General features: G+C 37.8%; 1 protein-coding gene and 1 pseudogene across 26 annotated transcripts in view; both read left to right on the top strand.

Moving 5' to 3' along the window:
* Positions 1-15,449, top strand: part of PAM (peptidylglycine alpha-amidating monooxygenase) — a 283,361-nt gene extending 267,912 nt beyond the window's left edge. For 5 of the 25 annotated variants that reach the window (XM_050794832.1, XM_050794849.1, XM_050794833.1 and 2 more), the window contains 5 exons: positions 3,086-3,185; positions 5,500-5,553; positions 10,821-11,024; positions 13,903-13,959; positions 14,615-15,449. In XM_050794832.1, the coding sequence (XP_050650789.1) occupies positions 3,086-3,185; positions 5,500-5,553; positions 10,821-11,024; positions 13,903-13,959; positions 14,615-14,796 (597 nt within the window). In that variant the 3' untranslated portion in view covers positions 14,797-15,449. The remainder of the gene's footprint in view (positions 1-3,085; positions 3,186-5,499; positions 5,554-10,820; positions 11,025-13,902; positions 13,960-14,614) is intronic. The other 20 variants (XM_050794850.1, XM_050794836.1, XM_050794858.1 and 17 more) reach the window with 7 other exon arrangements.
* Positions 15,450-17,811: 2,362 nt separating this feature from the next.
* LOC126955953 (eukaryotic translation initiation factor 3 subunit K-like) lies at positions 17,812-18,768 on the top strand (annotated as a pseudogene). Its single transcript, XR_007726204.1, has one exon. The product of XR_007726204.1 is annotated as a eukaryotic translation initiation factor 3 subunit K-like (transcript).
* Positions 18,769-25,391: the final 6,623 nt, after the last annotated feature.

Raw genomic sequence — 25,391 nt, 5'->3', positions numbered from 1 at the left:
CCAGGATATTAACTTTTAATTTAAATATGCATCTAGAAATCAAAACTAAGTGCTAAGCAAGAGGCTAAATGAGCCTTAACCTCATAAAAATCTGAGGAGTTCTCAATTAAAATTTCCAAAGCATTGTGCCTTCATCAGATGTTAGGCAAAGAATGAGTCACAATATGTGGGTCAATTCAGCAAACTTGAAAAGACAGTCTCACTCCAAGATGAAGTTTGCTTTTCCTTTCAGTAAATAAGACTTGATATTACACCAAAACATAGAAATATATTCTGTGTTGACACAGTAAACTGAAATCAGTTTATAAATCTCTCAGAATTTTCATTTAATTAGATTATTATCACAAAGATTAATTTTGGGTGAAGGAAATAATATGGTCTATTGACTCCTGTGTAAAAAGAGATCCCTCTTCACGTCAAAGGTCAAGTTTTACATAAGGAGGTTGTGCTTCTGTTTGTGCATATCCACTCCTTATCTCCTCTTACGTTTCAGTTCTCTATTACATTCTTTAGAGATGTTTATTACATTCTTTAGAGATGTTTCCATCTGAATGTAGGGACTCTGTTTTTATGTCTGTGCAGGGAAGCTTAGACAGTAGGACAATAGAGAAAACGGGTCTATCAGATGTTATCAAAAAGCTGTGAGAGAAAAATACACATTGTCAATCCCCAAGTCATTCCCCCTGTAATCAAAGGAAAGGCTTGTGGTCCCTCAATATCTGCTTTTATACACACTGTTCAGACAGGCATTTTTTGTCATCTTCTGTGTAGCAGCTCATATGGAAAAGGAAGAGAATGATCCCCAGCCTTCCATATCAAAAGAAAAATAAAGCGAGCCCAGATTTATGTTGTTTTTCCAACCTTCACAGTGATGATTAAAATGACAGTACTTGAGCTGAAAAGTTCACCTAAGTTAAATTACTTGTTCAGATTACATGGAGTAGCATACGTGGATCTCAAACCTAGGTCTTTCTGACTTTGAAATGTGCTTAACTTTTTCGTTCCTGAAGTACACATTGGCATGCCAAGGGCTATATTAAGCCACAACATGAACATTGTGCAACTTAGAAGAACTGTTTTACTTAATATTAAGTAGATTTAAACTTACTATGTTAAAGTAAACATTGTTATGCTATGGAATAGAACACAACTTTCCTTAGGAGTTTTTAAAATAAAATACAAGATTTTGAAGGCAGTTTGCTCCAGGCTTTGTCACCAGATGCCTGGTGAAGATACTATCATGCTTTTCTCATGTCAATTTTATTTTACTTTAAAAGAAGAGTCTGCAAAGGCTAGATTAGAAGATCTTTAAATCTGTGTAGCTCTAAAAATACTAAAGCTTGGTCTTAAAATTTAACAACATAATTTTGTTTCAAATGACACAAAGCAGTAGAACAGTTCATTGAAAAGATTACAACTGAGTTCTTCTGATTGCATCTACTAAGCCCCTCCCTGAGTTCCTATAGTGGCCCCAAAGTACTGTATTTCTAGCAGAACCTTTGGCTCCGTGGATCAGTGGGACCAAGGTTCTGCTAGAAATACAGATTAGTGGCTCTCTCATTTGAGAGCCACTAATAAAGGTTTATTATTGTTGTTGCCTTGAATTTATGACATATTGTGATTTATGTAAAGCAAAGTTCTTAGCCAGCGAATAGTTTACACATTCCTTCCTCACCTTTATTTCCCCATCATTATATTTTTCCTATCAGAAAATATGAAGTATTCTACAACCATATGTTTTACAAAGAAACTTCTAAGAATATATTACAGTATAGAACAGGAGTGGCCTATCATTTGGTAGTCTTTTGCCATCCATTAACTGAACCTCCCAAAAAAGATGAACATTTAATGACAAGCCTGCAGGATTTCAGCAAGGCAGCATTTTGATTTCTGACTCTGTTTTTCTCTACACATTTGTCACAGCTTATTTGAAAGTATGAAAAAAATGCGACTCCTTGGCACAGCTATCTCATTTTTCTTTTCAGTGTGATAAACTTGATGATTTCTAAAGTACAATAGTATCTCCAGAGCATGTATTCTTCTGCTCCACCTAAACTGAGCTAGGAACAGTAGTTTGTCTCATTAGTTCCCTTTGAACTCAGTACATCAGGTAGGCAGATGTTGGCTGATAAGCCCACAGTCTGGATACTCAGTAGTTATATTTTTGATAACTGTGTATCCAGGCAGGACTTCTGGCCTCAAAGGTGACAGATGTTATCTATATCCTGCCAACTGCCAGATCCAGGGCACCTTTGGAGGCTTCCAGAGACAGATGGAAATTAGCAGCACAACATTTTAAGCCTTCTCTTCCAAGAACTAGTTTGGTGACCCCTAAAAGAAAGTCACAAAAGGATCTCCCCTGTCTCTTGTGTCTTCATAATGGAGATGACAGTGATTTGAAATAGAGAAAGATATATTAAAATGCAGAACATCTGAAGTAGGGACAAAAGCCCAGGAAATACTTGGAGGTAACACTCAATTTGTTTCCTTTGCTGACTGAAAACATCACAAACATAAGACTTCAAGAGTATAAAACCCTACATTGCTACATATCTCTTAGTATATATTTCAAAAAATTAAATGTCCCAAATCTCTGAAATGATTTTTCTTATCGATAATACACAAATAGGTTTTAAGGTAGCACATGATAGCTTGATGGGAATAATAAAAATTAATACTTAGACTTTACTTGTACAAATTTAAAAAAGTAAATTTGATAGTTATTAAAAGGTAGAAGAAACTTGAAGGCAAAAATCAATATAAATAACTAGACATAATGTAACACCAAGTAAACAGTATTGTAAAAAATAATCTACCTGTAAATTTTAACACTTAAAAGACTTGAAAGTCAGTGGTGGGGGTTCCTTAGCATTTCTCAATGTTTAGAATTATGTCTGGAAGAGTCAGTACCCAAGGCATGAATGAATGAATGACTCCCTTCAGCCTTGAGTTGCTTCAATAGGAAATATTTTGCTTTGGTTTGAGCAGTATGTTTTGTTGTTGACTTTGCTTTGTTTTTCTGCCTTTTCATGAAGGATTCAAGTAAAGGCTCACCACTTTAATGTGTGGCTTCTTCTTTTGGCAGCACTTTGATATGCCTCATGATATTGTTGCATCTGAAGATGGGACCGTGTACATTGGAGATGCTCATACCAACACTGTGTGGAAGTTCACTTTGACTGAGAGTATGGTTTTCATAGTATTATTGTTCACATTTTCCCTCAGTTTGATTGCTTAAAAGCATATGAAACAAAAACATTTGCATTTCCTTTTTACTGATGAGAGTAGGAATCAAGGTATAAAGCAGTTCTTAAAAGACCTATTTGGTGTCCATTAAGTGGAAAGAAACATGATTTTTTTTTTTTTTTGCTGGCACTTATCCCCTTGTTTCCACAGGAAATTCTTGATGCCTGAAGTACTGTCTGTTACATTAAAAGTCAACGTTAATTCCAGCTTAGTTCCAGAAGGAGGGAGGGGGCTTTGGCAAAGCAGAGGGGTTGACTTCTTTCCATAAGGCATAATTCCCATATGGCCCTTTAGCTCTCAGTAGCTGCTGAGCATCTAGAGATACCAGCATCTGTATGAGACATATTATCCCAAAGAGGAAGCACTTTAAATTTTCTGCTTGGACTTCAGCTTTCCCAAATAACTGAATTGCTATATTTTCATGTAACTCAAAATGTTTTGTCTAAGTATAGATTTGCTGCATCAGGATCCCACTAACTAGTTTTAGAGTTTTCTATTTGCAATTTGGACGTCATTTTTAATCCCTAAAAAGTAGACTAACTTTTTACCCCTAATATCATGCTAAAACAAATAAATTTTTTAAATTGAAGTGTACCAAATGCTTGATAGGACACAAACTTCAATGTCCAGAAATACTTTTAAAACATGGCAGGGCCCAAATAGGAGAAGGTGAGAGTAAGGAAAATAATTGGGGATGATAAATTTGAGGTATCAGGAGCTGCAACAGGTAGTTTTAGATAAAGGACAAAAACAAGATATGTAAACTATGAAGAAAAATGTTAATTATAAAAGTAAAAATATAAATTATAAAAAGGCAGGAAAACAAATTACAGCAATGGAAAGTAAAACCAGGAGTCCAAACACATAATCAGATACCATACAGGGTTTGGATATCAATTAATTTGGTAACTTTTGTAGTCAGAACTATCCTTTGAGTAATGTTTGCAGTTGTGTAAGAAGAACCAAGTTAGGATTGAGTGAGCAGAGATGCCCATGGACTATGCCACTCCAGCAGTAGCTTCACATTTCCCTTGCAAATGTGGCTGTTTCACCACCTGAATTGTCAAAGAGGATCCAGAAGGCGTGGTCAGACAAGAAGGCAAAGATAGATGGAGAACCCCTAACTGCATGACTAAACTGAGGATTTTCAGAACAAAAACAAATGCACAAATACTTTTAAAGATGGAGAAGAATTCAGAAGAAAATCTAGCCAATATCTTAATTTTATGGATAGGAATGTGATTCCTGAACTCATTAAGATTTCAGTCTGAGGCCCAGCCATGATCCCCAGCCTTTTTGGCATTAAGGGACCAGTTTCATGGAAGACAGTTTTTCCACAGACCATGGGTAGAGGAATGGTTTCAGGATAAAACTATTCCACAAGGATCATGCAACCTAGATCCCTTGCATGCACAGTTCAACAAAGGGTTCAGGTTCCTATGAGAATCTAATGCCACCACTGATCTGACAGGAGGCAGAGCGCAGGTGCCACTCACCTCCTGCTATGCGTTCCAGTTCCTAACAGGCCACAGCCCGGGGTTTGGGGACACCTGCTTTATACCACCCTAGTGGTTTGAAAATCAGAAGATGCATGTCTGATTTACCTGCGGCAGGGACTGTTACAATACACATGGCCAGTCCCCACTCAAGATATACAGAAAGAAGAGGAATATTATGTGTATTTTAGAAAGTTCTCCCAAGTGACTTTGGTATATCTCCTGGTGGAAAAGCACAGCAATATGGCATTCAACTTCAAAATAGAGAAGCCCTCTGCATAGAGCAGAGTGCAATAAATCTGGAAAATAGTACATCTGGAACAGTAAGACTGCCACTGAGGATTAAATCGGTGTCTTATTTATTTGCATCCTTGTAGTTAACTGGTCAAATCCATTAACATCAACTAGAAGACTGGTAACCCAACATGGCAGAACTAGTAATCAGTCTAAGATATTGTACACATGAAAGCAGAACTGCTTGGTCTTTCAGAAATAATACAATATTATGAACTCTACAAGAAAAAGCTCATTCTAAATATGAAGTCCTTAGAAATATTTTAGCTTTCCCTAGGAGATTTTATCCAGGATTCATGGACCACTTAATTAGTGGTTTGCATTGAACTCTTTTCTAATATAATAATGCATTTGATGAATTAAGGAAATATTTTCTACTGAGTAAAATTAATATCAAAGTTAAATTTTCAAATGTTCTTTTTGGAGATTCTGACTTTTTTCTCTCCTTGCTGTGCTGTTACAGAAGTGGAACATCGATCAGTTAAAAAGGCTGGCATTGAGGTCCAGGAAATCAAAGGTAGGTCAGATTCCTCTTATTACTATAAAACCAAAGTCTAGCTGTGTTGAATTCTTTTATGGCCCTTGACTGCAACTTAAAAAATTACCAGGCTAAAAATATAATCTGGTAAATTATCAATGACTTCTGCTATGTACTGAGCCTTTAAACCTGTATGTTGCCACTTCTCTTTTTTTGATAAATGGAGCAGTCATAATGAGTTCAAATTACTGATTTCAAGTGATGGAAAGTGATTGAGGATACAATAAATCTATAACTAGTGAGCCAGAGATATTCAGAGAAGAAAAGAAGTCAGCCACTTTGGGGAGTACATTAACCCCAAGCAGGTAGAAAAATGCCATTTGGCATATTGGAAAAACCTTTTCTTAATATGCTCTATTAATATAAAGGAATGACAAATATCTTTGGTGGATCAGTGCTATAATAGTATGGAAAGATTAGCTGTTTCTTTAGCTTCTATCTTATTCAGCTCCCACGATTTACTGAGGGCCTTTTGTGTATAAAGCACTATCGCAGGTCTAAGGGAAATGAGACTGCACCTGACCTTATGGCCTTATAAGGAGAGAGGGGGAAAGTTACATACATATACACATATACAAATAAGCATATCACTGGTATATAATATCAAGACTAGGGAAATGGGATTTAGCTATTGGTAAGCAACCACTGGGTTCATATGGAGTCCCTGTCAACTTATTTTGTCTCTTTCCTAGGATCAGTTTATGTTTGTACATTCTAACATCTGCAGGGTTTTGACATGTCATTTCCAGTTAAGGACTCGCCATGAGTTTCTCATGCTACCTAATATTTAAGTAGCAAGGGGATTCCATTATTAGTGGCTTCACAAATGATTCACCTAGACATTCAGACACAACCCTAGGCTTACTTGTTTTCTTTTCTCATCAAAGCAGCTGGAAAAGAAATGAAAAGCAGCAACAGCAAGGGGGAGTTTAAGGATTTTATGTAGACAGATAAGAAAATATAGCCAGCTCAAGGGGTAATATAATATTATAAAACAAATGGCAATTGTTTGGCATTTGTAGAGATCCTACCCAAGTGACACTATGAAGTGGCATTCATATCACACTCATATACTAAGGAAGGTTCCTGTCCCCCTAGTTATATCTTTGCTATATATAGAATTGTTGGCAAGTTCTGTTTGTCCTAGAATAAAAATGTTGGGAAAGATCATACTGTTAATAGTAGCTATCACTTACAGAGCAGAAACAATGGGCTATACAGAAATTATTACATTTAATCCTTATGCCAACCTTGTAATAACTGCTATTATCCCCATTTTACATATGAGGAAATTGAGGATCAGAATTACAGTAAATATTAGAATCAAGCATTAAACCAAAATCTGTTTGGTACCAAAGTCTGCACTCTTAACCACTATTGCTATACTGCTGAGGAGAGACTGATACCACCAGTTCATTCACTATGAATTCTTCCAAGAACTGCAAGTTGGGAATGGTTATAGTTTACTCTGAAACCTCTAGAATTTTAAAATAGTCTCAGATCATTTCTGTTTAAATAGATCTCACCAAAAAATTCTAGGTGGTACTGGTTGGCCTGCTGAGAACAGCTTAGCCATACTGACCTCACCTTAGCCGGTCAATGAAGGATGAATAATGCTGTCATATAGGCCATTTCCTCTCTCCCATGTGCACACCACTGAGTCCAATTGGTCAGAAACCTTCTGACTTTGTGGTCAAACCCAGCAGTTCAAACAGTAAATTTTACTGAAATGTCTTGCCTTGACAGTCCAGTTTTCATAGTTACCCAAACTCAAATGAAGTTGTCTCTTTTTCTTTGAACCCATGTGACTCTCATTAAACCTTTTTTTAAGATTATATTCTTATTACAAAGGGAATGTAAATCATGCTGGATTTCTAGATCTTATTTTTTTATCAATATCTCGAAGTTTAATTCAAACAACCCTTTATAAAAGAGAAGGGAAAACACAGTTTCAGACTTAATAGCCTTGTAGTTACATGTTAATTTTAAATCCCCAAATTTGAGTTGCCTTTGATAACACTTATCCCTACTATGAATAGTCATATAACTAATTACTATTAAAAAGGTTTCAGAACCAGTGTTCTAAGGAAGTTGTAAGGATAAGATAATTTGAGACGATAAAAAACTAATGAAAAGGATTTAAACTTTCTAATAAAGTTACTAGAGATAAAACAGGCATACCAATATCTCACCAAAGCATAGCCCTCACCCCCAGGCACCCCCCCCCCAATATAAGATGATAATGGCCTTAAATCACTTTCAATAAAACTTTTAAAAAATCAAAAAACCTCTTTAGTGCAGTTAGCTTTTTAGGCCTTATGGTAATCAACACATTGTAAGGAAGCACATTACATTTAAGAAAAAAAGAATGATCTCATTGGTACTATATGCACTTTTCATGTCCTCTAACCAGTTACTTCCTAGTATGCCATTTGCCTTCAGGCCTTCAGTTCTGTCTGTGATGAACTGGGATACAATTGCTGTATTAAGAATGCCCTTCCCTTCCTGTCCCAGTTATTCCAATTCCAAGTGGTCTCTAGACTTCTGTTAGGGGGAGACAGATTTGCACATACATATATATGTGCACTCACAAAGGAATGCAGCTAGCCTCCCTTTCTAAGTGCATTGCTTTAAAGAAGAAGAAAAACTGTCATACATCAGCTTTTAGAAAATTTGTTTATTTCCAAATATCTATAGAGATGCTACAAGGGCTTGCACTCTTATACAATTTTAAGGCATGTTTATTCTACCCAGAATATACCTGGCACTTTGTATGACAAAATAATGGTCATTCTAGGTGCTTCCTATTTTCCAGAAACCTAGTGTTCTGGCTAATCTTAGAGCTTCTTCTCTCTTCATTCATCATGGATGCTCCAAATTATTGGGATTTTTAATAAAAGAATTTAGGATAAAGAGTGAAAGTGGCAGAATTTGGATTATTCTTCATGCTTTCAGTGGAATTCTTAGACTCTTAAGTTATAACTATTGTTTTAGACATTATACCCTACATATAAATGCTCTTGTGAAGAGTAGCAATATTGTTTATTTTCTTCAGAATGGAACATTTTAAATTTTTAGCCTCCTTTTTAAAAATACAGAGCATCTTTTAAATCTTAAATATATTTCAGCCAGTTCCAAAAGTTGGGATGTTTAAGTATTTTTAGTAGATAACACTCAAAATATCAGAAGTGATGTGAAAATCAAGAATTCTAAACTGCTGTGTATGTATTATATCTTAGCACGTTCATTGCCTCCTTCTCATTACTTTCTATGAATGCTAAACTGATTCTTTTAGTCTTTCACCTGTATCATCCACAGTTCCTTCCATTTAATGTTGCCCAATTCTGGTTCTGCCTTATCCATGAAACTAGATATGACCTAGTATACCCATTGTATATTAGGTGCATATAAACTTACTAAATGACAGGCACTAACTACTCTGGTAATACCCACTTCAAACAGGAACAACTCCTTCTTCCAAAAGGAACAAGTTCTTAAATGCCAACCTACATCTTTGGCCTATGTTTTTTACTCCCATGATCTATTTATTGCAACTGTCTTATTTAAATATAGAATAAGCTTAAATATAGAGCAATTTTGTATATCTTTCCTATAGTAAACAAAAAAAGACAAAACAATCAGTGGTCAGAAAGAATAGAAATCACACCTGTATTCCCCTCAGAAACTAGACATAGAAAAGTTATATTTGAACCATTTCTAGGTCTATGAACCAGCTCCTTTCCTTCCCTCCCTTTCAAGTTTCAAGAGTCACTTGAGTGGACAAAAGAAAACAAAGGATAATGTCCCTTTAGCCATAGTACAGGGAAGGAAAGGACTATGAGGTCATCTACAAAATGGTGATGATAATAATAGTGCCTACTCATAGGCTTGGTGTGATGATTAAAGGAAAACGATGCCTGATGATGGTGTAAGTACTCAATAGATGTCATTGAGACTGTAAAAGATGCTGGCTCAGAATGTTGAAGTGAAAAGTTGGAACCTACCATCTGTTTGTATTATAAATTATGTTGACAGTGTCTTAAATAATTTGAGAAACATTTATTCAGAGGAGTGTCCAGCAAGCTACTAAGCTGAGTCTATACCTACTAAACATTAACCAAAGATTTTCCTGATTGTGTTATCCCTACCATTTTGTCAAAATCTTCTTGAGGCTTTACAATGCATTCTGTATTGTAGGGCAGAAGGGCATACCAAGAAATTGAAATTTCAGAAATGTATGACCTGTGAGTCTTCCTGCAAATGTGGTTCTAACTTTTAGTATGGGCAAGTTCTTACCAGCCTTTGTACACTAGAGTAGGGCAAGGATGTCTCAAAGCTCAACCTCATTTTCACGTCATTAGTTATTAAGATCACTGCAGCAGCATATATATATATATATATATATATAAAACTATATATATAGTTTCATTGTATCAATTTCTCAAACAGTACTTTAGGCTTGATACCTACCCAGTGCCTGCCAATGTTACAGAATACTTTTAGTTATTATAATAGTTGTTAGTTATTTTCATCAGTAACAAAAAGATATACAGTTCATCTGTCTGTACTCACATTTTGCTGAAAACAATATAAAAGAGCCTGAAAAGGACATAGTTCCTTTTTTCTTTTGTAATCCTAGCATTAATGTGTGCAGCATACATTTGAAGTATCAAAAATTAATTGAACATGAAAAATATTTTTAAACTAAATATACAAGGAAGCAAACACTTATTATATGCATTTTTTATGACAGACATTTACACCCAACAGTTTTATGAAGGAGGTCCTATTATTAAAATTTTATAGATGAAGTTACTATGGCCCAGATAATTTAAGTAACTTGCCCAAAGTTATACGGCTAGTATATAGGAGAATTGGGATTTGTACCCAGGTTTGTTTGATTTCAGTATGCACACCAATTCTTTCCCTTACACAGTACTGCCTTGTTAATTTTACCTTTGGAAAACTACAAAAGGATATATATTCTGTGGAATTATAGCTAAAGAGGGTATTAAAGGTAGAATAAAAGAAAACTAATTTGAAGGTGAAAAACGATTCAGTGGAAATAACTAATCACAATGCCTGCTGCCAGCTTGGTAGATTCAGGTATTAAAACATGAACCCCATGTACACTGGAGTCAACAAGTTCTTTGTGAACAGTTATTGATTTGAATGGGTAGGGGTGGGTAAGGGGGGTTTGAAATCTTTGAGTCAGTTGAATATTGTGAACTCTTCTTTCCCTGAAGAAGCCGAGGCAGTTGTTGAAACCAAAATGGAGAACAAACCCACCTCCTCAGAATTACAGAAGATGCAAGAGAAACAGAAACTGATCAAAGAGCCAGGCTCGGGAGTACGTGTTGTTCTCATTACAACCCTTCTGGTTATTCCGGTGGTTGTCCTGCTGGCCATTGCCATATTTATTCGGTGGAAAAAATCAAGGGCCTTTGGAGGCAAGTAAAATGAGCCCCGTGAACTTGGAACCTGCCTTTGAAAGAGTGTTTGGCCTAGTTATCCTCAGGAGTTTGCTTGGGATTTTTTTCACTGTCTTTGTTTTTTTGTTTTTAATGCTCTCTACCATTTTTGACATTATTGTCTGTGTTCCAAATATTGCCCCTAGTTAATATTACAGTAAAAAATAGTATCTGGAGACTCTGAAATTTGGATATTTAGATTAAAATATAACCTTTAATGCCACCTTTTAGCAATTGGCTTAAGCCCAATTAATGTCTCCATATGAAATTGTAGGTAGTAGAGTCAGTATAAATTAGCTGAATGACCAGAGGAGGAGATACCTGCTGTTAAGAAGAGGCCCAGTCCTCAAAGTACCTGGGTCAGTTTTTCAGGTTGTGTTTTTTTCCCATTAGGCTGGATCTAGCTCCTAGCTACATGACCATGGGCAAGTTACTTAATCTCTCCAGACCAGTTTTCTCATAAAAAAGTGAGGATAAAATAGTTACCTTACAAGGTTGTACAAATACTAGATGAAACAATGTACATAAGCATTTATCAGGATACCTGGAACCTAAGAAGTACTCAATTAATACCACCAATGGTTATGATGAATAATCATTGGTAATGTAATAAAAGGCATAAGAAGTTATAAAAAAAACACTTGTCTTAAACCTTAGTTTTCAAGGAAAATTAATTATTTCTATAACAAACCATTTGATAGTTTTTGAATAGTCATAATTTAGACCATCAGCTTTCCATAACTGAACAAGGCAGAGTCTAATACCAGAGTTAGGATTTTATGAAATAATTATCACAATACAGGACCCAAGAGCTGAGTTTATTTTAGGACATCTAAATAAATAAATAACCCAAATCATGCTCCTCACCTCTCAGTAGCAGTCCCTTGGCTGGGTCCCCAAGTCCTAGAGCAAGTCTGTAGTTGTGTGTGGGAAGAAATCCACGGACCAGGGAGACGGGGAGCATTTGATCAAGAAACAGCATCTGATCCTATTTCAGGTCAAGGCAGCCATGGCAGGGATTCAGTGCCCTTGGCAAAGCCCTGACACAGAAAAAGGCATGGAAACAGAAAACAGAAAATTCAACTTAATATGTTGTAAAAGGGAATTTTTCTTGGACTTTCTTTTGCTTTCCATCTGCCATTAATAAATCTCTGCAAAAATATAGTTAACTCTTCCCAAAAAGGACTTCTATTGAGTCCATGTTACAGATCTGGAACTGTCATAAGTAGGGGCAAAGAGAAATAAACATAGTAATTGTCTTCATGGTGATATATACATGCTTCAAATGAGAAAGAATCCATATCTTGAGTACTGATATGGCCCCAGCACAAATAATAGTTCCTGATACTAGTGGTTTAATAAATTGTTGTTGAAAGAATGAATAAATAAATCAACTGAGCTCACAAAATAGATAACATATGAAAGAGACATGAAACAAAAAAATTATAGTAGAGGGTGGTAAGTGCAGTGATAAATACACAGCGTAGTAGGAACAGTGGGGCCTAGGGGCAGGTGGCAGGAATGGTGGTAACCAACCCAATCTGGCAGAAGCAGTGGCTAGGGAGTAAGGAAGGTTTGGTCTCTTCTGTTTGCTGTTAAGCACATGTGACACAGCACTGTTACATGATGCTGACTACAGGAATGTGTTAGGAAGGCAGAAATCCAGGTCAAACCCTAGAAAATTGCCATTACTTGATCGGGTTTTACTTAGAAAAATTGAAGTTTCATATGTAGCAGTAGTAGTAGATCAGCTTCTCACTTTTTTTCCAAATTTGTCCTTGATAGATCTTATCCAGTTTAAGGTTATTAAAAACCCTAATAAAGGACCTTCCATTTATTCATCATTCCTTATTATGCATTGACTCCATATCAGACACTGTGCTAGGCACAGGGGGATACAAAACTAAGGAATATCCTTGCAGAACTTACAATCTAATTTGTTGGCTTTCTAACAGTCTTACCAGATTCTTCTTCCCTTCTTGCCTATTTCTTTCTGCATCACTGTCTTCCCCCTTTCGTCTAATCTGCCACTATCTTTTTCCATGATGCTGCCTTCAGCCCTGGTTAAAGACCTAACAGGACAACCCCAGGCCTGATTTTCCTGACCATAGCCCCTTGAGGGAGTGATGAAGCCTGGGAAAGAGTACGGGGAGAGACACAGCGAGGGAAATAATGAAACCCATTGGGAGTTCTGCCTCCCCATAAGGAAAAAGAGTCTATCCTTTATGGAGATAGGCAGTCCTATTGGGAACATGTAGGTCACCTACTATGCTTGGAGAATACTCAGCATGTCATGTCCTTTCCCTTCACTTATGTCTTACATAAAGAAGAAACGACATACATGGATCCAAAGCTTTCTCAAGCAAGACATATACTGTCAGTAGAAATAGTAAAGCTGAAGGCAATTATTCCTAAATTATAATAACCAAAGATTGAAAAATTTTACAAATTATTGGTAACAATTCTTTCCTCATTAAAAAAAAGCTGTGATTTATTGAGCATTTACTGTATATCTACAGGTACTGTTCTAAATGTGTCACATGCAATGTCTGATCTCAGCCTTACAGACAGGGATTCTCCTTGATCTTTCTTTTCTCAGAGGAGAAAACTGAAGCTCAGAGAAGTAATTTATCAAGATCACACAGCCAGTAAGAGACACAGGCAGAGTCAAACCCAGCTTGGGCCCTTTATGTATGTCTCGAAAATATACCGCCTTTCTTAAAAATTAGAATTGCATACAGACAAGAGCCAGGTCTTGCTTTATCATTCACAAGTTCCTGAATTTAAGTTGGAAGTTGAGTGCATGGGTTGAGGAAGATGACTGGGACTCATTTTGAAATGTGCTATCTTTTTTTAGCAGATTCTGAACACAAACTCGAGACAAGTTCAGGAAGAGTACTGGGAAGATTTAGAGGTATGCCATGACCTTTTAGAACCCTTTATGTTTGGTTCAAAGTCAACAAGCACATGTCTTTTAAAAAGCAAGGAGATATTTCATATTTTGTCTCTGAAGATAAAGCACCTTGTATACAGCTTAGCATCTCCCAGAGTAAATACAGAATGTACACCATAAACTAAACTGAAGTGCATGGGTCTGGCAGCAGATTTCCCAGTTTTATTTTTCCCATTCTGCATTATCTAATTCTCTTCCCCTGCCTTTTACCTGGCTTCATTTGTCTTCAGCAAATTTTCTGTCACTCCTGTTGGCATGTCAATGTTTGTCATAGTAAAGATGACCTTTTCTTAAAGTCATTGAACTGAGGAGCTGCTCCAGGGAGGCTAGTTCTGGGCAGAGAGCTGGAGAAAAGCAGGAGGTGAAATATGAAATATTCCCGCAGAAATACATAATACTCGGGAGCTTTTGTTTTTCTTCTTTCTTTTAATAGTAGCATCTATATGGCTCTGAAGGATAGGTCTCTTTGTCTGTTTTTCTATTTTTTAAAATAAATAAAATAATCTCCCCTTTCCCATCCCCACCTTCTGACTTTGTTTACCATTTAAGAATTTACAAGGAAACAGAATCACTGCTGCAAACTTAACCCAATTTGTTATTGTTTGGTTTTTTTCAGGAAAGGGAAGTGGAGGCTTAAACCTTGGAAATTTCTTTGCAAGCCGTAAGGGTTACAGTCGAAAAGGGTTTGACCGGCTTAGCACCGAGGGCAGTGACCAAGAGAAAGAGGAGGATGACGGAAGTGAATCAGAAGAGGAGTATTCAGCACCTCTGCCTGCACCCGCACCTTCCTCCTCCTGAAAACCAAGCTTTGATTTAGATTAAGTGAGATTTACCCAGAATGTCAGATTCCTTTCCCTTTAGCACGTTTAAAGTTCTGTGTATTTAATTGTAAACTGTACTAGTCTATGTGGGACTGTACACACTTTATTTACTTCGTTTTGGTTAAGTTGGCTTCTGTTTCTAGTTGAGGAGTTTCCTAAAAGTTCATAACAATGCCATTGTCTTTATATGAACATAGACTAGAGACACAGTCCTCTTTTTCCATCATAGTACTAATCTAACTATGGAAGATTTGCCCATTTACACTTTGAGACTTTTTGGTGGATGTAAATAACCCCATTCTTTGCTTGAACACAGTATTTTCCCAATAGCACTTTCATTGCCAGTGTCTTTCTTTGGTGCCTTTCCTGTTCAGCATTCTCAGCCTGTGGCAGTAAAGAGAAACTTTGTGCTACATGACGACAAAGCTGCTAAATCTCCTATTTTTTTAAAATCACTAACATTATATTGCAATGAGGGAAATAAAAAAGTCTCTATTTAAATTCTCTTTTAAATTTTCTTCTTCAGTTGGTGTGTTTCTGGGATGTCTTATTTTTAGATGGCTACACTGTTAGAACACTATTTTCAGAATCTGAATGTAATTTGTGTAATAAAGTGTTTTCAGAGCATTAGCTGTCAGAGTGTATTTTCCAGTTTTTGCATATTTGCAAAAATTTGCAAATATTTTACATGCAACTTTTATAATAATTACACAAACCCACAAAGATTAGAGAAACTTACTCAATGTCTTCCACCAAAATAAATGTGTGTATTGTACAAAATTTAGAAGATACTTTGTTAGGTAGCCAATATAAATTAAAAACCAGCCTGAGTTTACATACATTTGTAAAGTCAGGCTCTTCTAAAATCCAAAGAGGGTTTTTGCCTACATATCAATCAAAGGATAAATACTTTAATAAAAGGTGGTCACAGAGGAAACCTGTATCTCAAATTACATATGCAAATGATCCATCAGTAGGGATCACTAATAATAGTTTTCCTTTTAAAAAATAATTTCAGGCCAGGTACAGTGGCTCAAGCCTATACTCCCAAGACTTTGGGAGGCCAAGCAGATGATCGTTTGAGCCTAGAAATTCAAGGCTGCAGTGGGCTATGATCAATCCACTCTACTGCAGCCCAGGCTGCAAAGTGAGGTCCTTTCGCTAAAATAAAATAAAATTCCCATGCATCCATAGGAATATATTCATCTTTTACAGTGACTGCAAATTAGTTTTAAAACATCTTTTTTCATAATTCATCAATGCAAGTTAGTAAGAACCAGATAATTTTCCACTTTAAAATGACAGGAATCTAGAATTCTTTTTCAAAAATGCCAGCCTGTTTTTCAGGCATCATAGTAGTAGTTGGAATAATACAGATATAATTGACTAATCGTAAAGTACATGAGAGTACAGAAGGGAAATTGGGAAACAGTAAGTCTGCTAGGGCATTACAATCCTGTCCTAGCACTCCACTTTTATTCTGCCAACCTGGGTTAATTGAAGATGGTAGCCTGGAAAGTAATGAACATTGACTTCAGGCAATCTTTCCACTGATTATTCTTGGCTGAACTTCATTTATCGAGTCAGAGAAGGCACTGCCTGAGAAATGCCCCAGAGGAGTGAATCCTAGGCCTAGCCACAGTAGAATCACCTGGAGAATTTAAGAAAATATTTTTGGGCACTCGCTCTTTCCAGCGATCTTTATTTAGTTGTCTGACAATGGAATACAGGTATAGTTCATGTTTTTAAATTTGTTCAGGCGTTTCTAATGTGCGATCACAGTTGAAAAACCATTGTCTTCAAGAATGGCTATTCTATCTTGCCAATTACAATAAGTGGGTAGCTATATTATCACATAAATTATAGTTTACAGATGTTTGGAGGGGGAGGACAGGATCTGAGTTGTTTTAATATGACTGTTAGCACCAAAATCTGAATGCCTTAATTGTTGGATGTGTTAAATTGGATAATTAAAATGGGCATAATTGACTTATTAAAAAAGCAAAGGGAAACATCTGTGCTTTCATTTTTTCTTCTATTAAAGTACCTAGAGAATATGATTTGGGAGAGTTAAAAGAATAGCTTGTCATTCACTGAGTTGGCCCTGAATTCTCATTTGCATAAAATCTTTTGTTCTAAGCTTTCTTCTTTAGTTTATTAAATCAGCATATTATTTTTCAAAATTACCATGCATCTTTTAACTCTCATCCAGATGTTATATAAAATCAAATATTTAGGAAGCTGAATGACAATTTAATCCATAGACTTTGTATTAGAGCTTGTTTCCCAGACTGTCACCTACATGTAGCTCAAAGTTGATGTAGCCTACAGCAATACTTCGCAAACTTTAATGTGGGCAAGAATCAACTGTGAGTACTTATTTCAGAAGTGCTGATTTGGTCCCATTCCCATAGTTTCTGATTCTAGGTGGGTCCTAGAAATCTACATTTTTAAGAAGCATTCCTTGTGATTTGAATTCAGGTGTTCCATAGTTCATCTCCAAGAAACATAGTGCTACAGAGAGTAGTTGAACTTTAAAACATTCTTAGGCACAGAAAGTAATATTCTCAAAGATGTGGTCTCTGTAGAGTGATGGTTAGGCCTAGAAGTCATCAACCCCAGTGCCTCAAACTCAATTCACAAAAAGACCTAGATGCAAATTATCTTCAGGGCCAGAACTTAGCAGCAGCGTCTTCCTTTAGTCCCCTGATGCTCTTTATTCCACCAGGGAAATAACTTAGGTGCATGAAAAGGCCACTAGTGGCCTCCCAAGAACTTCCTTTTTATTTTTGAATCACATCTAAAGGCTAGAATAAGCAAGTCTATTTGGAGTGTTTTTATAGTATAATGATTTAATTAAGAGAATATAATCATTGATGATGGTAAATACGATTCCTGTTCATAGCCTTAAAAATTTTGAAACACCAAAACACAAAGATGTCTATCACATATCCAAAGTACTGATATAAAAAAAGGACATGCATTTTTCTGGGTCTGAAAATAGAGTATACACTGTACCATCATACAGAAAGGATTTACCAATGAAGACCTGATTTTAAAAAGCACTCTTATTCAGATATACCAAGATATAATATAAAATGGGAGCTTATAAAAAACAAGTATGACAATAGAACCCTTTTTGTTTTTGAACAAAAATGCATTTTATACAAACTCCCTTAAAATGAGTAAGTGATAAGAATGCTGTATTTGAGGACACCGTGCCAGTCCAGTGTTCACTTCCAGCCCTCGCTGTGGAAAGTGACAGCAGTCATGTTGATATTTGAGCAGATGAGAGCCAGTGTGGGCAAGCTGCTCAAGGGTATCAACAGGAACAATCCTGAGAAGCTGGCCACCCTGGAGTGCTCTGTGGAGATGCAGGTCAAAGAGAATGCCTATGATCTGGAAGCCAACCCAGCTGTCCTGAAGCTGTACCAGTCCAACCCAGCATTTTTTCAGACCACGATCACTGCCCAGATCCAGCTGAAGGCCCTCACCAACCTGCCACATACCAACTTCATGCTGTGCAAGTGCATGATTGGCCAGGCACATCAAGAAGAGTGGCCATCTGATGCATTTTGTACCTCAAGGACCTGGAGACCAGCCTCTTTCAGGCCTTCTGGCAAGCCTTAGATGAAAACATGGACCTCTTGGAAGGTATAACTGGCTTTGAAGACTCTGTCTGAATGCTTATCTGCCCTGTCATGGGTATCACCAGCACATTGACCGCTGACTGCTGGCCGAGATGCCTGGGTATCTGTCGGACAGCCAACTGAAGGTGTGGATGAGAAAATACACCTGGAGTGCTGATGAGTCAGGGCAGATCTTCATCTGTAGCCAGGAAGAGAACATTAAGCCCAAGAACCTTGTGGAGAAGATAGACTTTGACAGTGTGTCCAGCATCATGGCCTCCTTCCAGTAACGGCAGGTGTTTAATAAATATTTGTTGACTTAAAAAAAAAAAAGAATACTATATTATACTATATAATTCTTCATGCCTTCAAAATATACATATATTGTCTAGAAAACTGATGGGTAAGTTGAGTCCTTTCTGATGCTAGTTCTAGCCTTGTACTTATTTGCCTAATAATTTTACCATCTCAGCAGGAGATTTCTCATGATAAAAACTCCTGGTAGTTGTGATTATCTGATTTGCTTATTTGGTAATTAATCTGTCATCTATAATTGGAAGAGTGTCAAGCACGCATGTAGCTAGAACAACACAATTGCACTGGTTCTTACAACTCACTTATACTTCTAGATAAGGAGACAGCGCTATTTGATATAATGGCCCAGTCTTAGCCATTCTGTTAAGTTTGCAAAGAACACTGGGTTAAGGTCACAAAAGATCTGAAATTCTGAGTTCTAGATTTGATGATTTTACATACCATTGTCTTAGGCTTCTTTAGTAATCACAAATAAATTGAAACAGGTTTAAGAACTAAACATGTTCTTGTTATAAATTCTTGTTATTAAGAATTACTGATGATATAATAAATGAGGAAAATAATAATCAAGAATTAACAATTTATTAATAAAAACTATTATTATTGTTTGATTCATATAACTGAAAAGCCCAGGCATGGCTAGATCCAGAGACTGAGATGAAACAAACAGGATTTGGCTTCCCTCTCAGTTTGGCTTTCTTCAATATAGGATTTACCTTCATTCAGACTCTCCACATATGTAGTAATGTCAGAGGATCCAGCCCGGGTCCCATGCCTGCCAAAGGCAAGCCAGGCACAGAGCAGTAAGGGGTGCATGAGTGAGCGAGTGTGGGGTCTGGCCACTGCACACAGCCAGGTATGCTGACTGTGACAAGGCAGGTAGCTCTCGGTGCTGGCACAGGTGCTGGCTCCCTGCAAGGCTGCAGCTGCACCAGGCACACCACAAGTGGCTTCCACTGTGGGCACCAGGGAATGCAGTGGTGCCCAGAAGCTTGGAGATGCCAGGAACTGCAGAGCCCCGAAAAGGGTGTCAATGATCTGCCTTGGGTGCTCCTAGGTCTGGGCTCCCTGAAGGGTCACAGCTCATCCCTCCTTCTCTCTTCTCTCCTTCTTGTCACCCACAACGTAGTGAGCAAGGGGCGTGTTTCAGCACTGTTTGTGTTACCACTCTTCAGTTCCACCACTAGGCAGGTCATGAGTTCTTGTCTCATGTCCAGGAAGAATGAGGTATGTGGACAACTGGAGGGTGAGTAAGGTGAAGAGGTGCTTTATTGAGTAAGAGTACAGCTCTCAGGAGACCCAAAGTGGGTAACTCCTTTCTGCAGGCAGTTCATCCTAATGAGTTCAGCTCTCAGTGGAGAGGAGACCTGGAGTGGGTGAGCTCCTCTCTGCAGGGAGGTCATCCTGATATCTGCTCGGCTCTCAGCTGAGAGGAGACCCAGAGTGGGTAGCTCCTCTCTGCAGGCAGGTGCTCCCAATATCTGCTCAACTCAGCTGAGAGGAGACCTACAGTGGGTAGTTCCTCTCTGCAGGAAGGCCATCCTGACGCCCTAGTATGGTTGAGTCCAGGGTTTTTATGGGTTTTAGAGGAGAGGAAATGCATGTTGATTGGTCCATGGGTGGCCATGGGCAAGTCAGATAAAGCACCGTAAGTTCTCACTGCGGTCCACAGAACTGGCACTCTGGGCCTCTGGCTTCATGCCATCCCGGGTCTGAAGGTGGAGCTTCACCAGGGACCTGCCCCTTTCTGCCCAGAAGCCTGTCTGTCTCCCTCCACCATCAACCTACTGTTCACCCAAACTGTTTGTGCCCAGGGCACCTGCAGGCTTGTGCCAAGTCACCCTCAGCAACCTCTCAGCCTCTCTCCTGTGCTCATTAGAACCCAAAGTCCAGAGGGGACCAGGGTGGCAGGGGCCTGGCATGTCAGCACTCCTCCTAGCATGCACACTCCCAGCCAGGTCATGACAGCACCTGAGCTTGGCCTCATCTTTGCTCCAAAATCACAGTGGGTGCCAGGAGCAGGGAAAGGCCAGGCAGTGAAAGCAAACATTTCTAAGCCTGTGGGAGTAAGAGGGGCTTCCTGGGTCCCCAACAGTGCAGAGATGTCTAGGTCCACAGCTGCGGCTGGGCTGTTACAGCCCCCTCCAACTTGGATGTGGGCGGGGCTTCTGCTTATTCCTGGCTCCTGCATTCCAGGAAGTATGCAGTCCTGGCTGCGCCTCCCCCAGGGCAGCCAGCATCATGGCAGCCTGCTCCTAGACTGGCCACAGCTGCCATCTGTAATAAAGGTGGCAGCCAGTAGTTCTAGGTTTAGATGCTACCAGTATTTACTCTGACACATATAGCTTCTCTTTCCAAAGAGTTCCAATACACTAACTGGCCTGATTTCGTTTGTGTCTATCTAGGTCAATTTTGTGTTACTATAAAATAATACCTGAGACTGGGTAATTTATAAAGGAAAGAGGTATATTTGTCTCATGGCTCAGCAGGCTATACAAGAAGCATGGAACTGGCATCTGCATTTGGTGAGGGACTCAGGCTGCTTCTGCTCATCGTGAAGAGTGAAGGAAAGCCAGCATATGCAGCGATCATATTGGGAATGAGGAAGCAAGACAGAGAGGATAAGGTGTCAGGCTTCTTTTAACAACAAGCTCTGGAGGGAGCTAATAGAGTGAGAACTCACCCCAAGAGAGGGCATTAATCTATTCATGAGGGATCTGCCCCCATGATCCAAACACTTTCTATTAGATCCCACTTCTGATCTTGGGGATCAAATTTCAATATGAAATTGGGTCAGAACAAACCATATCCAAACTACAGCAATGTGCCAACATCAGAACCAGTCACTGGGGCCAGGGAAAATGTGATGCTGGATTAGCCAAGCCTCCATGGAGCCAGGGACAGAGTCACATTCCACAGTAACTACACTGATGATTCAGAAAGATTGGTTTCCCCAAGAAAACATAGGATACTATTGCTAGTTGAATAAGAGCAGATTCTATGGAAGAAAAAAGTGGATATTCATTACTGTTATATTGGGCCTTAACACTTAATCCATAATATTTCTCAGATAATGGGGTTTAATATAATAGCTATTTGTGTAATGTTTAAATTATTACATTAAAAAGAGATATTTTATGATTAAGTCTATACTAATGAATTTATGAAGATAGTCTCAAATTTCCACAAACAATATTGAATACAAGAAGAAATGTTAAACTTTGTTTTGTTAAAATAACGTTGAAAACCAAAAAATACATAAACGTCCAAAAGTAGAGATTTGAGGCTTAAAAACTATATTTATACTATATCTACACCAAAAAAAGTTGATAGAAACATCCAGTCAATAAAAGAGACAAAGTGATCAAGAACCAAAATTTGATGTTCAGTGAATACTACTTACTGTGAAACAAACATGCAAGCAAATTAAGACGTTCTGTTGTCTCCACTTTTTATTTTGAAAAATTTAAAGCTACAGAATTATTGAAGACTTACAGTTAACACCCACGTATTCTTCACTTAAATTTATGGTGCTTAACATTTTGCCATATTTTCATTCTCTTTCTCATAGATACACACACATAAGTATAAATACACACACTAATTTATTTACTTTTGCTGAACCATTTGAAAATAAGTTGTATTATGTGCAATTTTTGTATACAGATTATACCTCAATAAGGCTATAAAAATGTTTAAATAAAGACAACAGGAGGAACTTGGGGTGGAAGCTGCATACATCGTAACTTTCACCCTAAATACTTCCATATGTATTGCCCAAGAACTAGGACATTCTCCTACATAACCACAAAACCATTACTACACTCAATAAATTTAACACATTCTTTATTATCAACTAATATGTAGCTCATATGCAAACCCTCAATGTCCCCACAAAGTCCTCTGGAGCTTTTGATTTTTCATCCAGGATCCAATTAAGATTCATACAATGCATCTGCTTATATCTGTTTTGTCTCCTTTCATCTAAAGTAATTCCTGTATCATTTCTTCCTTCCAAAACATGGACATTTTTGAAGAGTCCAGGCCAGTTGTCTAGCACAATGTATCCCTGTCTGGATTCATACTGCTGTTGCCTCATGATTGTGGTATTTCCTACTTTCCACCACTTCATATTGGAGGCACATAATGTCATTTTCCCCCCATTATTGATGATACCACATGCAGTCACTTCAGTAAGATTGTGTCCACCAAATCTCTTCATTGTATGTGTTCCACTTTCACTTTGTCTTTAGAAAGTAAAGTAATCTGAGAGAAAACACTCTGAGACCATACGAGTATCTTGTTCTCTAACAACATTTTACCCAATAGTTTTAGGTATTCAACCATTTTCTGAATCCATAATTTTGAGATAGTTCTCAAATAATGATTTTTTAACACCATAATTTAATCTTTACTTATTAGCTGGCATTCTTCTGTAAATGACTGAGACTCTTACTCTCCCACCCTAAGAAAATTTGGCAGCATTCATTCAGGTGCATAAAATAATTTCCTCATTTTATTTGTAAGCAATATGATATGCACCCAAAATTCATGGTATAAATACGGTCAAATATCTTGTTTTCCTACTTAATTACTCAAGTCCTTACCTCTTTTATTGGCAAAAAGTCAATTATCACCTTTCATTGGTTGGCTCCCCCTCCTTCCCTCCTCTGCAATTGTCAAGCAACAACAGCAACAACAAAACCAAGAAAACAAAAACAAAACCTATGTCCCTTTAAAAGGCATGGATAGAATCAGCAGTAGATTTCCAGATGCAGCAAGGGCATATTCAAGTGTAAGACAACCATGCTGCAATTACTTCTCGCTGCCTCATGATGTCACTGATGAAGATTATCTATTAATATACCAGTCCTAAAAAAACATGCTCCCCTGCTAGCTGCCCTAATTCAGACCACCCTCCCTGAATGCTGTACGTGGTTTCTAAGGGCCAATCTTTTTAGTGCTAGGTTCTTTTAGTTGATACACGGCCCAGGAGTCCTGGGTCAGGGCTGATTCTCACATCTGTGCTTCATGGACACAAAACCACCACCTGTTTTTCCTTCATATAATCCATACTAGGGGTCAAGAGCTTCTGCTCTTAAACCTCAAAACCCAGAGTTACATCAGTCCTTCTTTACTAGAGATGGGCTGGCCATTTGTGTTCTGTATCCCTTTCCCAGAGATACTCTGGTGAGTCTCAAGTACTCAACCCTACCTAGCCAGAGGCACTTCCTTCCATGATTCAAAGGTGATTTCTGACACCTGTTTGTCATTTAGCAAACATTGCTGAAAGTCTCACAAACAAAAAAACTAAGTTCTTAGAACACAGTGGTAAAGGGCAATACCGTGCCTCTATTGAGATTTATCTTCTAATGGCTTTTTTTTTTTTTTTTTTTTTTTTTTTAAAGAGGAACAAAACTAAAATGTAGTCCCTGGCTGGGCATCTCAGTCATACATTAATAGATTTTTTTTTTTTAATGAGGCCCAAAGGAAAGAATTAACTAATCTAGTTACACTAATCCCAAAGCCTCTTTTGGTTAATTTAGTTTCTGGCACTTTGAATTTTCAGAGTTTATTTTCTCTTGTGTTATATTTCCCAGAAGTCATAGAATTCTTAGAAATCGTTTGGAGTTCCAAATTTCTAGAGTCTTGTTCTGAGACTTGTTTGGCCTCCATTTGAAAGAAAGCTTCTGCACAGCAAAAGAAACTACCATCAGAGTGAACAGGCAACCTACAGAATGGGAGAACATTTTTGTAATCTACTCATCTGACAAAGGGCTAATATCCAGAATCTACAAAGAACTCAAACAAATTTACAAGAAAAAAACAAGCAACCCCATCAAAAAGTGGGCAAAGGATATGAACAGACACTTCTCAAAAGAAGACATTTATGCAGCCAATAGACACATGAAAAAATGCTCATCATTACTGGCCATCAGAGAAATGCAAATCAAAACCACAATGAGATACCATCTCACACCAGTTAGAATGGTGATCATTAAAAAGTCAGGAAACAACAGGTGCTGGAGAGGATGTGGAGAAATAGGAACACTTTTACACTGTTGATGGGACTGTAAAGTAGTTCAACCATTGTGGAAGACAGTGTGACGATTCCTCAAGGATCTAGAACTAGAAATACTATTTGACCCAGCCATCCCATTACTGGGTATATACCCAAAGGATTATAAATCATGCTGCTATAAGGACACATGCACACATATGTTTACTGTGGCACTATTCACAATAGCAAAGACTTGGAATCAACCCAAATGTCCATCAATGCTAGACTGGATTAAGAAAATGTGGCATTGGATTAAGAAAATGTGGCAAATATTCCATACCATGGAATATTATGCAGCCATGAAAAAGGATGAGTTGATGTCCTTTGTAGGGACATGGATGAAGCTGGAAACCATCATTCTCAGCAAACTATCCCAAGGACAAAAAAACAAGCACTGCATGTTCTCATTCATAGGTGGGAATTGAACAATGAGAACACTTGGACACAGGAAGGGGAACATCACACACCAGGGCCTGTCATGAGGTTGGGGGAGGGCGGAGGGATAGCATTAGGAGATATACCTAATGCAAATGACGAGTTAATGGGTGCAGCACACGAATATGGCGC

The sequence above is a fragment of the Macaca thibetana genome, chromosome 6 (assembly GCF_024542745.1).
Source record: "Macaca thibetana thibetana isolate TM-01 chromosome 6, ASM2454274v1, whole genome shotgun sequence".
In the NCBI taxonomy this organism is placed as follows: domain Eukaryota; kingdom Metazoa; phylum Chordata; class Mammalia; order Primates; family Cercopithecidae; genus Macaca; species Macaca thibetana.
This window is presented reverse-complemented; position numbering and strand designations above follow the sequence as displayed.